Genomic DNA, 16,003 nt, shown 5'->3' with positions numbered 1-16,003 from the left:
CCTGCGCCTAACAAGGGTCTATACTGCAAGCTTGTCCAACCTGTGGCCCACTGGCCATGTGAGGTCCAGGACGGCTTCGAATGGGGCCCCACACAAATTCGTAAAGGTTCTTAAAACATTATGAGACTTTTTGGGCCGGGTGCGGTGGCTTACAGCCATCCAGCACTTTCGGAGGCTGAGGCAGGCAGATCACTTGAGGTCAGGAGTTCGAGATCAGCCTGGCCAACATGATAAAACTCCATCTCTATTAATAATACAAAAATTAGCCGGGCATGGTGGTGCATGCCTGTAATCCCAGCTACTCGGGAGGCTGAGGCACGAGAACAGCTTGAACCCGGAAGGTAGAGGTTGCAGTGACCCGAGATCGCACCACTGCACTCCAGCCTGGGCGACAGAGTAAAACTGTGTCTCAGGAAAAAAAAACAAAAAAACAAAAAAAACTCATGAGTTTTTTTTTTCTTTTGAGAGATATATGTGTGTGTATATATATATATATATATATATTTTTTTTTTTAGCTCATGGGCTGTTGTTAGTGTATTTTATGTGTGGCCCAAGACACTTCTTCCAATGTGGCCTAAGGAAGCCAAAAGTCTGGATATCCCTGATTTACAGCCTCCACTCTTTCCTAAGTCTCCCACTGCCCTGGACATCGCATTGTTCTTGTCCCTGAACAAGACCTTTCACCATTGGAGGAGCCCTCAGTCTCCCCATCTGTAAAATGGTCACTGGAAATCTAGGCCACTGCTCTCAGACCCGCAGGCTCCTACGGGGTGGGGATTGGGGAGAAGGAGGAAAGCGGGGGCGTCTGGGGCTTGCGATTCGCTATCTTCTGGCGCCTTCGGGCGGCCTCAGAAGCTCTTGGGGCCTGGACCCTGGGCCTGGACAGGGACCAGGCGGGGCGAGATCGGCGGTCGGGGGCGGGGCCCGCCTGGGGGCGTGGCCTGTCCTTCCTTGCCCCGCCCCGTCGGACGCCGCGGCGGAGCTCGCGCCGGGAGGGGAGGAGCGCGCAGCCCGCGCGCTGCAGGGCCGGGCGGAAAGTTTTTCCTGACGGAGTTTTGGTGGCGGCAGCGGTGGCGGCGCCGGAGCGGGCCATGGACGCGCTCAAGTCCGCGGGGCGGGCGCTGATCCGGAGCCCCAGCCTGGCCAAGCAGAGCTGGGGGGGCGGCGGCCGGCACCGCAGTGAGTGTGCGCGCGTCAGCCGGGCCGGGCCGGGGTCGGCGCGCGGGGCCTCCGCCGGCGCCCGGAGTGCGGCCAAGTTGGGCAGAGGCGGGGCCTGACCGGCGCTCAGGTCCCGGCGTGGCCCTTTCCCGGCCCTGCGGGGCAGGGGGTCGGCCGGGGTCAAGTTGCGCACCTACTCCCCGGCCGCTCGGTGCCGCTGCGAGGAGGGGCAGCGCTGAGGAAGGAGCCCGAGCTCGAGGTCCCCAGGTGCAGCCGGCATGGGGTGGGGTGCAGGTTGGGAGAAGAGGCCCCCGCCACCCGCGGCACCTCCCGCCCTGCTGTCCTGGCCAGCTAGGGGGAGGCAGGCCCTGGTCGTCGGTGCCTGAGGGAGGAGGAAAGGGCGCAGGAGCTTGGAAAGACGCCCCCGTCCCGCACCCCTGCGCCCCAGCCAGCGGCTGCGGCGGGCGGGAGCCCACTGGCCCGTTCTCCCGCCCCCTGTCCGACCCACCGGGCCAACTTTTGACTCCGGGTGTCCAGACACCCACCCAGGTGTGAGCCCGGGGTCGCAGGTACGTACTTGAAATTGGGAGAGAGGCCCCGCCTGGGGTGCCTCGGGAGAGCCCTACATGAGGCGGTCTAGACCCCTGCGTCCCTTCCTCTAGTCGGGTCCAGGTGACGAGCCTGGCGTCCCAACTATTTTTGAAACCTGTTTCCTCTCGCACCTTTCCCTTCGGGCTTCTAAAGTCCCTTGGGCGCCCAGGCCAACGGCAGACTCGCTGTCACCTCTCCCTGGAGCGTCTGGGAGGCTGGGAGGGGCCTCCCTGTGGCTTCTTTCTCTCCCTGTCTCTGGTTACGCTCAAGGAACTTGTCTCCTGGCACCTTCCCCTGAAGCCAGAAGACCAGCCCAGCGCAGGTCGCAGGTCTCGTTGTTTGGGAGGGAGAAGAGAGTGGCTTGCCTGGGGTCACACAGACCTTCCTGCCGGTTTTGGAGCCAGAACCCAGGACTGCTGCACACTCCCACCTCCCTGCCAGCCACTTCGGGCCACAGCCTCTCCCCTCATCAGGAAACAACTGACAGTACAGCACCCCCTCACCCCATTCCCTCTTGGCCTTACAGGGCTCCACCAGGGGAGCCCGAGCTCCCTGGTCCCAGGAATGCCAGCGTGTCTGGGCCTAGAGGGCCCGCCTTGCTCCTCCTCTGGCCCCACTCTGTTGTTCAGCTGTGGCCGCCTCCCAACTGAGACTGGCACTGGCATTGGGAATGTGGGGTGGTGCCTGCTGGTGGGGGGTGGTGTCAGAGACCCATTAGGGCTGGGCCAGTGGGCCAGGGGATGCACCGTTTATCACACTGATTGCCTCCCAAAATAGACCCTTTAAAAACTGGCAAGATTTGACCAGAACTTCTGAGAATGGCCATCTGTTCCAGCGGGAGAATCCTGCGGTTTTCTCCAGGAATGAGGGCGGGAGTGTGGCAGGGCAGCCCCCGGGGAAGTGGTTTTGAAGGAAGGGGGGCTGGCAAGAGAAGGGAGGCTAGAAAGAAACATCTCTGAATCTGGGGACGCAGAAGAGGTAGCCACTTTGGATGGTGGAAGAGAATTTCTTTTTTTTTTTTTTTTTTTGAGACGGAGTCTCACGCTGTTGCCCAGGCTGGAGTGCAGTGGCGCGATCTCGGCTCACTGCAAGCTCCGCCTCCTGGGTTCACGCCATTCTCCTGCCTCAGCCTCCTGAGTAGCTAGGACTACAGGCGCCCGCCACCGCACCTGGCTAATTTTTTGTATTTTTCGTAGAGACGGGGTTTCACTGTGGTCTCGATCTCCTGACCTTGTGATCCGCCCGCCTGGGCCTCCCAAAGTGCTGGGATTACAGGCTTGAGCCACCGCGCCCGGCCGAGAATTTCTCTTGCCATCTTCAATCTTGGGCAAGTCACTTGTCCTTTCTGATGCTTGGTTTCCTCATCTGCAACATGGGGATAAAAACTCTTACCTGGCAGGAGTATCAAGGAGATTATTGGTAATAATGCTCCCTCCTAACTGGTGGCTTTCTTCTGCCCTGCTCCTCTTCCCCCTGCCTATCCTTGGGACGCCGCCAGCATGATTAGTACTGTGGTGAGATGGGTTTTGGGGGCCCAGAGCTCGTCTGCACCTTTGGAGGAAAGGAGAGGAGCACCTCTCTCCCTCCTCCAGGCCCCAGTAAGCCCAGAGTGCTGTCCTGGAGCCTCTGGACCTGAAGGAGGGCGGGCCGAGCCCCACCTGTCCCTCGTGATGAGGTCTCAATTTCCTCACCTGTAAATTGCAAATAACAGTAGTACCTGCCTCCAACTGTTTGTGGGGATCAAATGAAATTGCGTTTGCCTGGCATAGAGGAAGACTTTGGTAAATGGTAACTACTTTTTTTGTAACTGTTTTACAACGTGTTTTTGCTTCCATTCTCTCATTGACTCCTGTGAGGTGACAGAGCAGGCCCATTTTAGAGACAAAGGAACTGAGATTCTGAGCATTGGAGTCATTGGCCCCAGACACAGAACGTCTAAGAGGCAGAGCTCCACATTCCTAGCGCAGAGGTCTTGGTGGATTCTGCCATGGGAGGAGCTGGGAGCAGTCCTCACCCACCCCAGGTTGGGCTGGCAGCCTCTGACAGCAGTGGCCACAGGTTAGAGCAGGGGCCATGGGGTATGTGGGGGTGGGGGTGCTAGGGTCACCTTGCTCAGGGTTGTGACCCATCCGGGCCTTGGACCTGGTCCCTGTGGTTGAGTTTTGAGGCCAAACTGAAGCCAGTGGAGTTAAAGTTAGACTCGAACGCTGCTCTCAGTTGTGACCTGTTCCTCCCCGTCAAGGTCCCCACTAGGATTAGCATGAGCATTGCTTATTTGTGGAGAAACAAGCCCAGAGAAGGGCAGCACCTTGCCGGAGGGGAGGACTCCTGGGGATGGGACATCTTCATTCCCCAGTCTGCACCGGCCTCAGCATCTCCAGCAGGTAGAGCGGCAGGTGCTGGCAGTCAGCACAACATGGAAGTGGTATGCAGAGGGGATAAGGGCGGCCATTGACAGCACCAGGGAAGGTCCCTGTGAGAAGGTGACTCAGTACACACCGGTGAATCCCAGGAGGGAGGAGTCTGGGAAGAGCGTTCCAGTCAGAGGGAACAGCAAGTGCAGGGAATGGTGAACTGGAGCCTAAGACTCTGCTTCTCACGGGCCTGGGGGCTGTGTGAGGGGCATGTGGCTTGAAGGAGTCAGAGGTCACCCACTGCCCACTGAGGGTCAGATACTCTTTTTGAGCAGCCCTACAGAGCTCTGCCTGATCCCACCAAGGGGCTTGGGCTGCAGGAGGCAGGTGTGGACTGGAGTCCCAGTGCTGTCGATTGTGAGCCATGGTCAGACTCCTCTGGGCTTCTCTATCTGTGAAATGGGAACACTGATCTATCCTGGACTCTTCTTTCAGTATGAGAATGGCCATGGACATGTTAAAGCTCTTTGCATTTGACCATTGGTAATGACAGTAGTTCACACTTGTGATACTTGGTATGTACCAGACAGGGTTCTAAGCTCACCTCAGGTGTGAACTCAATTCATCCTCAAGACAATCCCATGGATGGATACTCTTTTTTTTTTTTTTCTTTTAAGAGGGAGTCTCCCTCTGTTGCCCAGGCTGGAGTGCAGCCTTGGGATCTTGGCTTAGTGCAACCTCCACCTCCTTGGTTCAAGTGATTCTCCTGCCTCAGCCTCCCAAGGAGCTGGGATTATAGGTGCCCGCCACCATGCGCAGCTAATTTTTTTGTATTTTTAGTAGAGACGGTGTTTCACCATGTTGGCCAGGCTGTTTTGAACTCCTGACCTCAAGTGATCCACCTGCTTCAGCCTCCCAAGTGCTAGGATTACACGTGAGCCACCACGTCTGCGGTGGATACTCCTATTGTCCCTGTTATTTATTTATTTATTTATTTATTTATTTATTTATTTATTTTTGAGACGGAGTCTCGCTCTGTTGCCCAGGCTGGAGTGCAGTGGCCGGATCTCAGCTCACTGCAAGCTTCGGCTCCTGGGTTTACGCCATTTTCCTGCCTCAGCCTCTCAAGTAGCTGGGACTACAGTCGCCCGCCACCTCGCCCGGCTGGTTTTTTGTGTTTTTTTAGTAGAGATGGGGTTTCACCGTGTTAGCCAGGATGGTCTCGATCTCCTGACCTCGTGATCCGCCCATCTCGGCCTCCCAAAGTGCTGGGATTACAGGCTTGAGCCACTGCGCCCGGCCCCCTGTTATTTATTTATTTATTTGAGACAGGGTCTCACTCTGTTGCCCATCCTGGAATGCAGTGATGTGGTCATAGCTTACTGCAGCCTCGACCTCCTGGGCTCAAGGGATCCTCCTGGGTAGCTAGGACTACAGGTGCACAACTGCCATGCCCAGCTAGTTATTTTTTGTAGAGATGAGGTGTTAACATGTTGTCCAGATTGGTCTTGAACTCCAGCCTCAAGCAATCCTTCCTTCTCGGCCTCCTAGAGCACTGGAAGTACAGGCATGAGCCACTGTGCCTGTCTTGTCTCTGTTTTAAAGTTAGGACACTGAGGTCTGGGGAGGTTCAGTGACTACGGACTCCAGAGCCCATAGCATATTTTTCTCTTACTGTGTAAGTAGGTACTTAGGACGTGGTAGCTGCTGCAATTTATCATTTTAAAACTTATTTTCTTTTGATAACAATCTCAACAGCTTTGACTTCCAAAATTTTCCTAGTACTTTTCACATCCAGAAACTTCTGATGATGCTCCTGAGGGGCTGAACCCATTTGTCAGATAGAATTATAGCCCAGAGAAGCAGCTACACTCCAGGTCAGGGCAGAGCTTGAGCCCTCTTCTGAGATGTTGTCATTCTGGCCTCTGAGGCCATTTCCCCACCAGGCTGGGGGAGACTGGAGGCCAGAGCCCTGGTCAGAGGCTCCTCTGGCCCCTGGGTTTGGCTGCAACTCTCATGTTGCAGACACACCAGCCAGGCTGGGTCTCTGGGAGCAGCAGAAGGGGCACAAGGGCATTCAGCCCAGCTCTGACTCCTGGGTGGTTGGGGGGACCTTAACGAGGAAAGAGCACGTGTTCACAGCTGTAATTTAGACCAGGCATATGGTCTGTCCCCAGCTAACTCCGGGAGCAGGTCATCTGTAAAATTGCAGCGTTAAAATAGCACAGTCATTACCCACTACAGGGCCAAAAATAACTAGGACCGGAACAGGGCTGTGCACTCAGGCCTGTATTTGCCCGGGTCCTCTGGGAGCACCGGGAATAAGGCCTCCGGCTGTGGCTGGCAAGGGGGGCGGGTGTGGTCCTGAGCCCTACCAGTGAGCCTTCACTGAGAGCTCCCAGGTGCTGGTTTCTGTGGGGAGGGTGTGGGCATGAGGGGCCTTACGCTCTAGTGAAGAGATGAGTCACGTGCACAGACCACAGGAGGGAAGCAGCTTCCTAGAGAGAAAGGAGCATCTCAGTGGGGCCTGGGAACATGGGGGACAAGGGAGAAACAGGACCAGACTGGACGGCCACACTGGGCAGGCGTACACCTCCGTGCCAGGTCCTGGGGAAGCAGACATGAATGGCAGGTTCTTTAAAGGGAAGAGACGTGCGGGCAGTGCTTGGCAGTGGGTGGTGTGGCTGCGGGAGGAAGAAGAGATTTACGTTCAAGAAAGGCACCAGCAGCCTGCCCACAGGAGGGATGAGGCCCCATTGGAAGGTGTACTGAGCACCTACGATGGGCCTGCCTCTCTGCTAAATTCTATAAACGTATCCACGGGCCACAACAGCCCCCAGGAGTCAGAGCTGTTGTTTCCCCCATTTTAAAATATGAGAAAACTGAGGCTCAGGGAAGGTAATGAACTCACTCAAAATGGCTCAGACATGAAGCATCGGAGCTGATATCTTAGGATTAAGGCCCTTGCTGTTAACCACAAGGCTACATTGCCTCAAAGGAGGCTTCCTGGAAGAGGTTGGATGTGTGGGATTTGATCAAGTGAAGAAAGGGCATTTGGGATAGAGGGAACTACCTGAGCAAAGGCACAGAAGTTAGACAGTAAATGTGACATTATTAGGAAGAAGCTCTGCATGGTTGGAGCTTCTTGGGGTAGGGAGCGTGTAGGGATATTGTGGGAGAAGAGACGGGGAAACTTAAAATCCCCTCACAGTCACTGGTCATCGTGGGGATTGTCTATAGTGGGCTGGGTGGGGTGAGGAGGGGCCCTCTGACTTGCCCTGTGACCTTGCACAGGTCCTGTCCCTGTCTGGTCTTCAGTTGTATCATCTATCAAGTGAGGGGCTTGAGCTGAGGGCCTAAGGCTGATGAGTGGCAACCAGTCTGTAAGGACGTGGTTAGAGGAGGGGAAGGGTCAGTCCAGGGAAGGAGGAATGCAGAAAAATGCTGAACATTTCAGGGGTCAGGGAGGACTAGGGAATGTTTTGACAGCAAAGAGATCACCAGTGACCTTGGCAGGCTTTGGCTTTTTGGAATGGAGGGAGCGGAAGTGGCTTTGGAAAGGGGCCAGGAAAGGGCTGAACCAGAGGAAGTGGGAGAATGGGGACATGAAAATGGGGGCTGGAGAGGGAGGGTGGAGAATGTTTGCCAGGGGTAGGAATGGATAATGAGATGTTCAAAACTTGATCAATCAGTATTGCCCGCCTGGGGCCTTGTGCTGAGAAACGGTCAGAGGGAAGTAGAGCTGCAATTGATTATCAATGTCTGCCAAGGGCACGGGCCATAGGCACAGTATCACTTCTCTCCATTGCTGTCCTTGCTTAGATGGGTCTCAGGTTGAAAGTGGTGGTCTGGATATCCTAGCCTGCAGATGGGAAACCTTAGGTATTAGGAATACCTAATTCCAGGTGAGAAGAAATGCCTCCACCTCCAAAAACCTGATCTTTTGCTAGAATTAAGGTAGTTTGCTGCATGATAAGGTAGTATGGTCTCATGGTCAGGAGCTTGGGCTTTAGAGTCAGTCTGTTTCCTCTCTGTAAAATGGGAATGAAAGAATGCCTGCTTGCAAGGTGGCTGTGAGTGTTAGAGGTGATGGTAATAGCTACAGCTTTATTATCGTTGTATCTTTGTTATATGAAAGCGCCGTTTTTCCCTGATGATGGTGCTGTTATTCTGAGCTTGAGAGCAGGGTCTGTGTCTGAGTTGCTCAGGGCCCCATCACTCAACCCAGGACTGGGGACACCTCAGGGACTTTCACATTCTTTTGGAGGATCAAATGGAATAGGCTTGTGCTTGATGGGACAGAGGATAAGGTCATGTTGGGCTTTGGGGTCATCTCAGTGGGGGCCCGGCCTTATGTTGAGGTGGAAGCCCGGGGATGAGGGCTAGAGCTGAAGGGGCAGTGGGCCTGGGGCCAGGGCTGGGGATGGGATGGGGTTGTCCTCATCATTTCTTCCTTGAGCAAGTATTGAGCACTAGCTGCATGCCAGGTTCTAGATGACAGTCAGTAAGTCCCTGCTCACCTGATCTCAAGGCATGAGGGGAACTGGGCACATCTGTAAGTTCCTGTATAACCCTCCGCAGCCCTGACACCTGTACCCTCTTTCAGATGAAGAAATGGCCTCAGAGAGGGACAGTGGCTTGCTCAAGGCAAATCCAGAGAAATGTGGGTGTACAAGGCCCCTTCTGGCTGTGGAGAGGGGGACCAGAGCCCCTGGAGGCCCAGAGCTCTAGGACAGGAGCTGAGAGGGGTAGCAGGGATCCAGACTGGGTAGGGGACCTGGTGATGCCACCTGGACCCAGACTTCTGCTCTTGACAGAGCCAGAACTCCAGAGCCAAGCGGAGCCTTGTAGTAGGGGCCCACATCCCTGCTGGAGCCTCAGCTGCCCTGGAACCAGCGATACCTAAACTTTCTTCCTGTGGCTTTTCAATCGGAGCCAGTGAGGAAGGCCCCAGGCAGAGGTAGGGAGGGCCCAGGACATCTCCCAGCCCCTCCCTGGGGGATGGTCTAGGGAAGCTGGCCCTGGCTACCTCTCATGGCCCCTGGAAACTGATCCCTGGCTGGATCCTGCTCTGTCCTTAACAAGATTGTGTGTGAGGCTGAAGAGCAGTTTTCTTTCTCATCTGTAAAATGGTGCAGTCATAACAAACACCTCCTACAAGCACAGCATCTGTGAGGGGATGGTAGAGGACAGGCAGGGGCTCTGGCAGGTGGAAGTGTGGGGTGTTCGTTCATCTTTGTTCATCTCCTTCCGAGGAGCCGGGGATGGTCAGAAACCACCAGCATAGCCCGATTTTCACCTCATGCCCATCTGCCTCCGCAAGGCCCTCACCCATGTGGTGGGGCACTCTTTCCACATGTCCCTCCTGGTCCGTTTGCCCACCAGTGAGGCAGGCTCATCCCCTTATTTCCTGACATGTGTGTGGTTTGTGCTTTTAGAGGACTCTCCTTGTGGACCCTGCTCTGTGCCATTGCCACAGCCCAGAGAGGGGGATGCAGTGTTAGTCCCAAAGAGGAGAGGGGACTTCCCTAGGACCATCCAGGGAGTGGGAAGCAGAGTGGGTCTCGAGCCTTCTCAGATTTGGGAAATCACCTTCTCCTCTCCCCACCTAGCCTTACCCTACCCTGCTCTCCCTGGGCTACTGTCTCCTTCCCAGCCTCCCGCACGCCCCCGTGGGTCTCTACCGATGCGCACAGGGAGGAAAGCAGTGCAGGCTGGGGCCGTGGGAACCACTCAAGGTTGAAGTCTGACTCATTGTATGTGGCCTTCATCTCATGACTTTGCCTCCCTGAGCCTCAGTCTTCTAATCTGTAGAATCACTATCTCACAGGATTGCACTAAGGATTCAGTAAGAAATGGTATGATTTGCCCTCAACAAGTGGTAGCATTGAAGTAAAGAGGGCTCCGGGCTTGAAAACGGGGCTCGAAACTTGGCTCTTGCACTTCCTGGCTCTCTGGACTTGGTTATGTGGTTGAGTCTCCATGGCCTCCATGTCTCTGTCTGTCAATGGGTTTGATAAAAGTGTTGACCTCATAGGTTCTTAAGGAGGATTAATGAGAACATTTTAGGTAAAGCTGCTTACATGGAGCCTTGATATGTGCCAGAAAGCTTTAGCCTTTTATTAAAAGTGACAGTAGGCCCGGCGCGGTGGCTCATGCCTGTAATCCCAGCACTTTGGGAGGCTGAGGCAGGCAGATCACTTGAGGTCAGGAGTTCGAGACCAACTACTCGGGAGGCAGAGGCAGGAGAATTGCTTGAACCTGGGGGGCAGAGGTTGCAGTGAGCTGAGATCGCACCACAGCACTCCAGCCTGAGTGACAGTGAAACTCAGTCTCAAAAAAAAAAAAAAAAAAATGACAATAGTGGTGGGGGAGACCCCCAGCCAACTTGCTGGGGTTTCCTAGGAAAGAAGGCTGGTGAGAGCTGTTGCTGGTGGTGGGCCCTGAGCCGCAGGGTCTGAGGGCCTTCCCTGTCCTACCCCAGAGCTGCCTGAGAACTGGACGGACACTCGGGAGACGCTGCTGGAGGGGATGCTGTTCAGCCTCAAATACCTGGGCATGACGCTGGTGGAGCAGCCCAAGGGCGAGGAGCTGTCGGCCGCCGCCATCAAGAGGATCGTGGCTACGGTGAGCACCCCAGTTGGGAAGGGTGGAGGGACCAGGGACCAAGGACCAGCTTCTTCCCAGGGTGCCCTTGTCCCAGCTTGTTACTCCAGTTGGGTGTGTCTGAGCCTGGCCCTGCCCTTGATTCTCCTTCCATCCAGCTTTTGGGCCTTGATAGAGGGAACCACTGGACTTGCAAGGTCACGGTCAGTGGCTTCCCTCCAGCCGTTATGACCTCTTCCAGCCTCCCCACCCCCGCCTCAGGCTCCCTGCTGATGCATTGGTGCTTCCCTCCAGCCGTTATGACCTCTTCCAGCCTCCCCACCCCCGCCTCAGGCTCCCTACCAATGCATTGGTGACTTATCAGCACCAGGAAGGGTGGGGAGGTTGCTTTCCCTTGACTACCTGCTCAGCGGCCTGAGAGACAGCATAGCACATCCGAGAGCACATTGCCCCCTCCCTAGTTTTGAGCAAGGGTGGGCCTTTTAAATCCACTTCCCTTGGTGGCCTCGGACCCCTCAGCTCAGTGGATGGAGCAGAGTCCCCAAGAGTCATCCTGCTGGGTTGTGCTAGCTCATTCAGTGCCGAGTCTGTGTGCCCTCCTAGCTGTGTGTCCTTGGGCAAGTCCCTTAGCCTCTCTGAGTCCATCTCCTTCTGGGGAGAGGGAGGATGACTCGAGGTCCACGGTGCCTGACAGATAGCTGGTGCTCAGCAGATGCTGCTCCTGTTTCTGTTACAAGAGGGTGCTGGCTGAGTGGTCTTCCCCATGCCGCTGCCAGTCGCCTGAGCTGAGATGGGCCCCGCGTCTGGGTCCTAGGAACAGTGCAGTGTAGGCCATAAGCGTGGGTCTCAAGTGAGGCTGGCAGACTCCTCTGACTCCTGTCTGCCCCAAGGCTAAGGCCAGTGGGAAGAAGCTGCAGAAGGTGACTCTGAAGGTGTCTCCACGGGGAATTATCCTGACAGACAACCTCACCAACCAGCTCATTGAGAACGTGTCCATATACAGGTACGCTCAGCATGGGGTTGACCCATCGACTCTGCCACTGGAGTGTCCCATCTGAATCCAGGCTCTACCGTTTCCTACCTGGGTGACATTGGAGCCTCAGTTTTCTCATCTGTAAAATGGGGGTGGGAACAGGTCCTGCTGCACAGCGCTGTTAGGAAACGCCGAGTGCATGGCACCTGGCTCACGATGAGCACTTGGTTAAGTGGCAGCTGCTGCTGTCATCATCACCAGTTACAGAAGACAGCTGAGCCTGCCTGTGCCCCGCCCCCTAGTCCCCACCAGCATGCCTCTGAGCCGGGCTTGGAGCAGAGAACTGCAGAGTCACTGCCTTTTCCTCCTTCTGTGAATGCAGCGGCTCAGCTCTGGGTATCTGGCCAGGCATTCCAGGGAGGCCTCAGCCAAGATCTGAGGTCAGTATGGATGGTCTCTCTAGTGGGTCCTCTGGTCAGCCCTTAGAGCCTCAGGCTATCCCCACCTCTCTCAGCTGGTCAGTTGTAGTTTTTCAGAACCGGAAGGGATAGCTCAGGTCCATTTTACAGATGGAGAATCTGAGGCCCGGAGAGGGAATTGTCTACGGCTGCACGGTGAGGTAGTAGCTGAATTGGAACTAGGATACCCAGGCCAGAGCCCTGTCCAGCAGGCTCCCATCTGCCAGGCATCCCCCCACCCTCTTGCTTTGTCTCCAAGCAGATGGCTCCGCCCGTTGGTGCACAGGCCAGTAGTAGGGTGGATAGATGTGTGTTGTGGGGGCCTGGGTGATATCTTCCTCTCACTGGCCTGATCATACCTGCCTGCCTTTAGTCAACAGTTTCAGATACCTGTTCTGCCAACATCTGTGCCAGATGAGGACTCCAATCCTGCTCATGCCCTCGAGCTTCCACTCTAATTGGGAATAGTTGGGAGGAAACAGGAGATAGAGCATAGTGTTTTCCAAGAAGGCAAGGAGAGGGTCTGCCCGGGGAAATCCAGGAAGGCCTCCCAGGGGAGGCGGCACCTTGCTGGGGCTTGAGGAATAACAGGATCTAGTTTATTGATACCAAGGACCCAGTAACATTTAGAGCAGGAAGCTGGATCCCCTGGGATGGAGAATAGGTAGGAAGGGCCCTGGCACCTTCACGCTCTGCCCACCTGGAGTGTTGATGCCTGTGATTAAAGCTGGGGCCACGTGGTTGAGGGATGGGTCTGTGGCACTCTGGTCCCACCTCTGGGCTGCCGCCTCCTCCCCGATTGAGACTCTGAGGCTGACTAGAGGCAACGAGCTGGGACCAGACATGTGAGGGAGGGTGGGAGGCCGAGGGCTTGGGTGGCCCCAAGGTTACGGGTGGCGACTGGGGGCAGAGAGGGTGCTCCATGCAGAGGGAGTTGCTGTGTGTCTCCTCCCAGGCCCACTAGGACTCCTTGTTGGGTCCTTATCACACACACACCCCACCCCTACTCCCAACTCTTCCACCCCTGGCCACAGCTCCAGAACATGCAAATGGTCCCAGCCACCCTGAGAGAGACGGACCCGAATCTCACTAGACCTCTGGGTGGGGGCATGGGTCGGAGGGCAGGTGGGATGGGGGAGGCCAGGTGAAGGGCATCGGTGAGCAGGGGAGTGTCCTGCTTTCTGCTTCCCCTTCCAACCAGTTGGCACATAGCCTTAAGAGGCAGCATGGCAGTCATGGCCTCTGGAGTCCTACAAGTGAGTTCAGGTCTGGGCTCCGGTCTTTAGCCTCAGTTTATTTCATCTGAAAAACGTGGATAGTGATAGAACCCATCTCAGAGGGTAGCTTTGAGAATTACATGAGGCGAGATCTAGAAAGCTCTTGGCACATTGCCTGGTATGTGGTAAGGGTTCAGCTATTACTGTTTTGGGGTGTGGCTCAGTGTGGGATGGGAGGAAGAGGGGAAGTGCCCTGCTTCCAGTCTTTACCCCATTCCTTCCTTCCTGCCTGGCCTCGGCCCCTCCTGCACAGATGGCCTAGGTACCCACCCTGGAGGCCAAGGCTGGACTCTCAGAGTCTGCCCTGGTGGAGTGGGAATAGCAGGTTCTCTGCAACTCAGGGGAGCTGCCCTACAGGGCATCCCACATGTGCTCAGGCCCCCGTGCCAGGTCCGGTGATACTTCCTCCTTGCCTTTCAGGATCTCCTATTGCACGGCAGACAAGATGCATGACAAGGTGTTTGCATACATCGCACAGAGCCAGCACAACCAGAGCCTCGAGTGCCACGCCTTCCTCTGCACCAAGCGGAAGATGGTCAGCGGGGAGGGCTGGGGCTGGGGCAGGCTCCAGCGGCCTTGGCAGCCCTGCTGTGGGTGGGGGGCTGTCTGGTGTGGGAGGCAGGACCCAAAGGTGACCATTACTGAAGAAGAGGGTGAAATCCCTGGGAACCCCAAGTGGGTGCTGAGAGCTAAGTGGTACAGTGGTGAGGCTGCTGGCAGGCAGATGACCCGGCAGTCAGCCTGGTGTGGGTAGTGGCTAGCCCGTGTCCCCAGTGTTTGTCTGGGCCCCTTTCTCTCTGTAACGTGATTTGTTGGGTTGAGGCTGTTTTGGATCTGCTGTCTTTAATATGGTCTAGGGGTGCAGGGCCTTGTAGGGATTGGTCCTCGGAGATGGGAGATCGGGGGGCCTGGGGTGGAAGGCAAAGGCGAGAGCCATCAGAGAACTGGGCTTGCTGTGACCGGAGTGAGGAGGGCAATGGCCATTTCTTGGTGCCTCCTGCGTGTCCATTCCAGCTGTGACCGGAGTGTGGAGGGCAGTGACCATCTCTCGGTGCCTCCTGTGTGTACATTCCAGTGCTAGGTTCCAGGTCTTTACTCGTTTAATCCTCACAGCTCTGCAAGGTGGGAACTGTTACTCTCTCCATTTTTTTTTCTTCTTTTTTTAAATTTTCAATGAGGAAACAGACTCCCAGAGGCCAGCTGTCTTGCTGAGGGTAACACAACCAGTCAGGGTTAGAGTGGGGGTTTAAACCCACGTTTCTTCCCCTCCCTGCGTGACTGGGAAATTCAGAGTTCCTTGTCTCATTTCCAGAACACCCCTGACCACATCTTAGCCGGGATGAGTGGGAACCTTGGTGGTCACTGGGGATTCGTCCTGAATTTGGGGGCAAGGAGTGGAGTGGGTCAAACTTTGGCATTGCAGCTTTTGTTTCTGAGACCCCCAGGATCTGAGCATCCTTCCTATAAGGTGCTTCCTGACACCCGTTGATGGAGCATTGACACCTGTTGACCTCTGTTGACAGCTCAGAGCCCCAGTCCCCATGCCCTGTAGCCCTTGGAACCTATAGGAGACAAGATCCCCTTCCCTCCGCTGTCATCAAAGGACATGTCAGGTCCATCACAGTCTTTGTGGTCCCCAGGCTTCCTGCTGCCCATCAGGGCACACTTCAGATATTGTGTAAGTTGTAACAAATGATGACAAACTTAGTGCCTTAAAACAACACAAATTTATTCTCTTATGGAGAAGAAAAATGTATTCTGTGACAGAGGTAGATGAGGAGTCTAAACTAGGTTGGCAGGGTTGCGTTTTTTTCTGGAGGTTCTAGGGGAGAATCCATTTCCTTACCTTTTCTACCTCCCAGAGACCGACCACCTGCACTTCCAGGTTTGTGGGCCTGTCCTCATCTTCTGAGCCAGCAATGTAGCATCTTCCGGTCTCCTGATTTCGTTGTTACATTGCTGCTTTTAGCTCTGACTCTCCTACCCTGCTCAACACTCCTTGTGATTACATTTGGACACACTGAGTAATCTGGGATAATCTCCATCGCCAGATCCTTAACCCACATCTGCAAAGCCCGTTTGCTGTGTAAGGCAGCATTCACAGGTCTCAGGGATTAGGATGTGGACATCTTGGGGGCAGACACACAATTCAGCCCACCACAGGTGTCATGGAAGAGGCACTATAGGAGGAGACAGTCTAGCCATCTGATCCTGGCTGATTTGCTGTGTTACCTTGGAGAAGATCCTGCCCATCTCTGGGCCGCTTGCCTGTCAGCAGAATGAGAAGGTTGCCTCAGTGACCTCTAGGGTTGTTCTGAAAGGCCCCAGGTTCTTTTGAACACCTTGTTTCTTTCCTGCAGACTCAGTGTCACTGGACATTTGCCTCGTGAGGTCCCAGGGCTCCAAGTTGCTGTGGCATCTCCTGTGAGTTCCCACAGATGTGACTCGTGGCTTTGTCTTTTAGGAGCCCACGCAGACTTAAAAATACAGCTCCTTATGTCCCCATTGTTCATCTCTTCCTCCCTGCTGACCAGGGCAGGCCCTGGGCAGGGACAGCTGGCCTTGGGTGGGAGGGGCCTTCGACA

The 16,003-nt window shown here is 55.4% G+C and overlaps 1 protein-coding gene across 11 annotated transcripts in view; it reads left to right on the top strand.

Annotated features, from left to right (window-relative positions):
* Positions 1-979: 979 nt before the first annotated feature.
* Positions 980-16,003, top strand: part of LDLRAP1 (low density lipoprotein receptor adaptor protein 1) — a 46,657-nt gene continuing 31,633 nt past the window's right edge. For 4 of the 11 annotated variants that reach the window (XM_074016519.1, XM_074016503.1, XM_065527519.1 and 1 more), the window contains exons 1-4: positions 980-1,180; positions 10,589-10,731; positions 11,601-11,713; positions 13,839-13,953. In XM_074016519.1, the coding sequence (XP_073872620.1) occupies positions 1,093-1,180; positions 10,589-10,731; positions 11,601-11,713; positions 13,839-13,953 (459 nt within the window). In that variant the 5' untranslated portion in view covers positions 980-1,092. Of the gene's footprint in view, positions 1,729-3,606; positions 3,809-10,588; positions 10,732-11,600; positions 11,714-13,838; positions 13,954-15,778; positions 15,843-16,003 lie in introns of all 11 variants that reach the window. The other 7 variants (XM_074016515.1, XM_074016496.1, XM_045377710.2 and 4 more) reach the window with 4 other exon arrangements.

Source organism: Macaca fascicularis, chromosome 1 (genome assembly GCF_037993035.2).
Source record: "Macaca fascicularis isolate 582-1 chromosome 1, T2T-MFA8v1.1".
Lineage (NCBI taxonomy): Eukaryota > Metazoa > Chordata > Mammalia > Primates > Cercopithecidae > Macaca > Macaca fascicularis.
The sequence above is the reverse complement of the archived record's forward strand: the minus strand, read 5'-3'. Positions and strand labels throughout refer to the sequence as shown.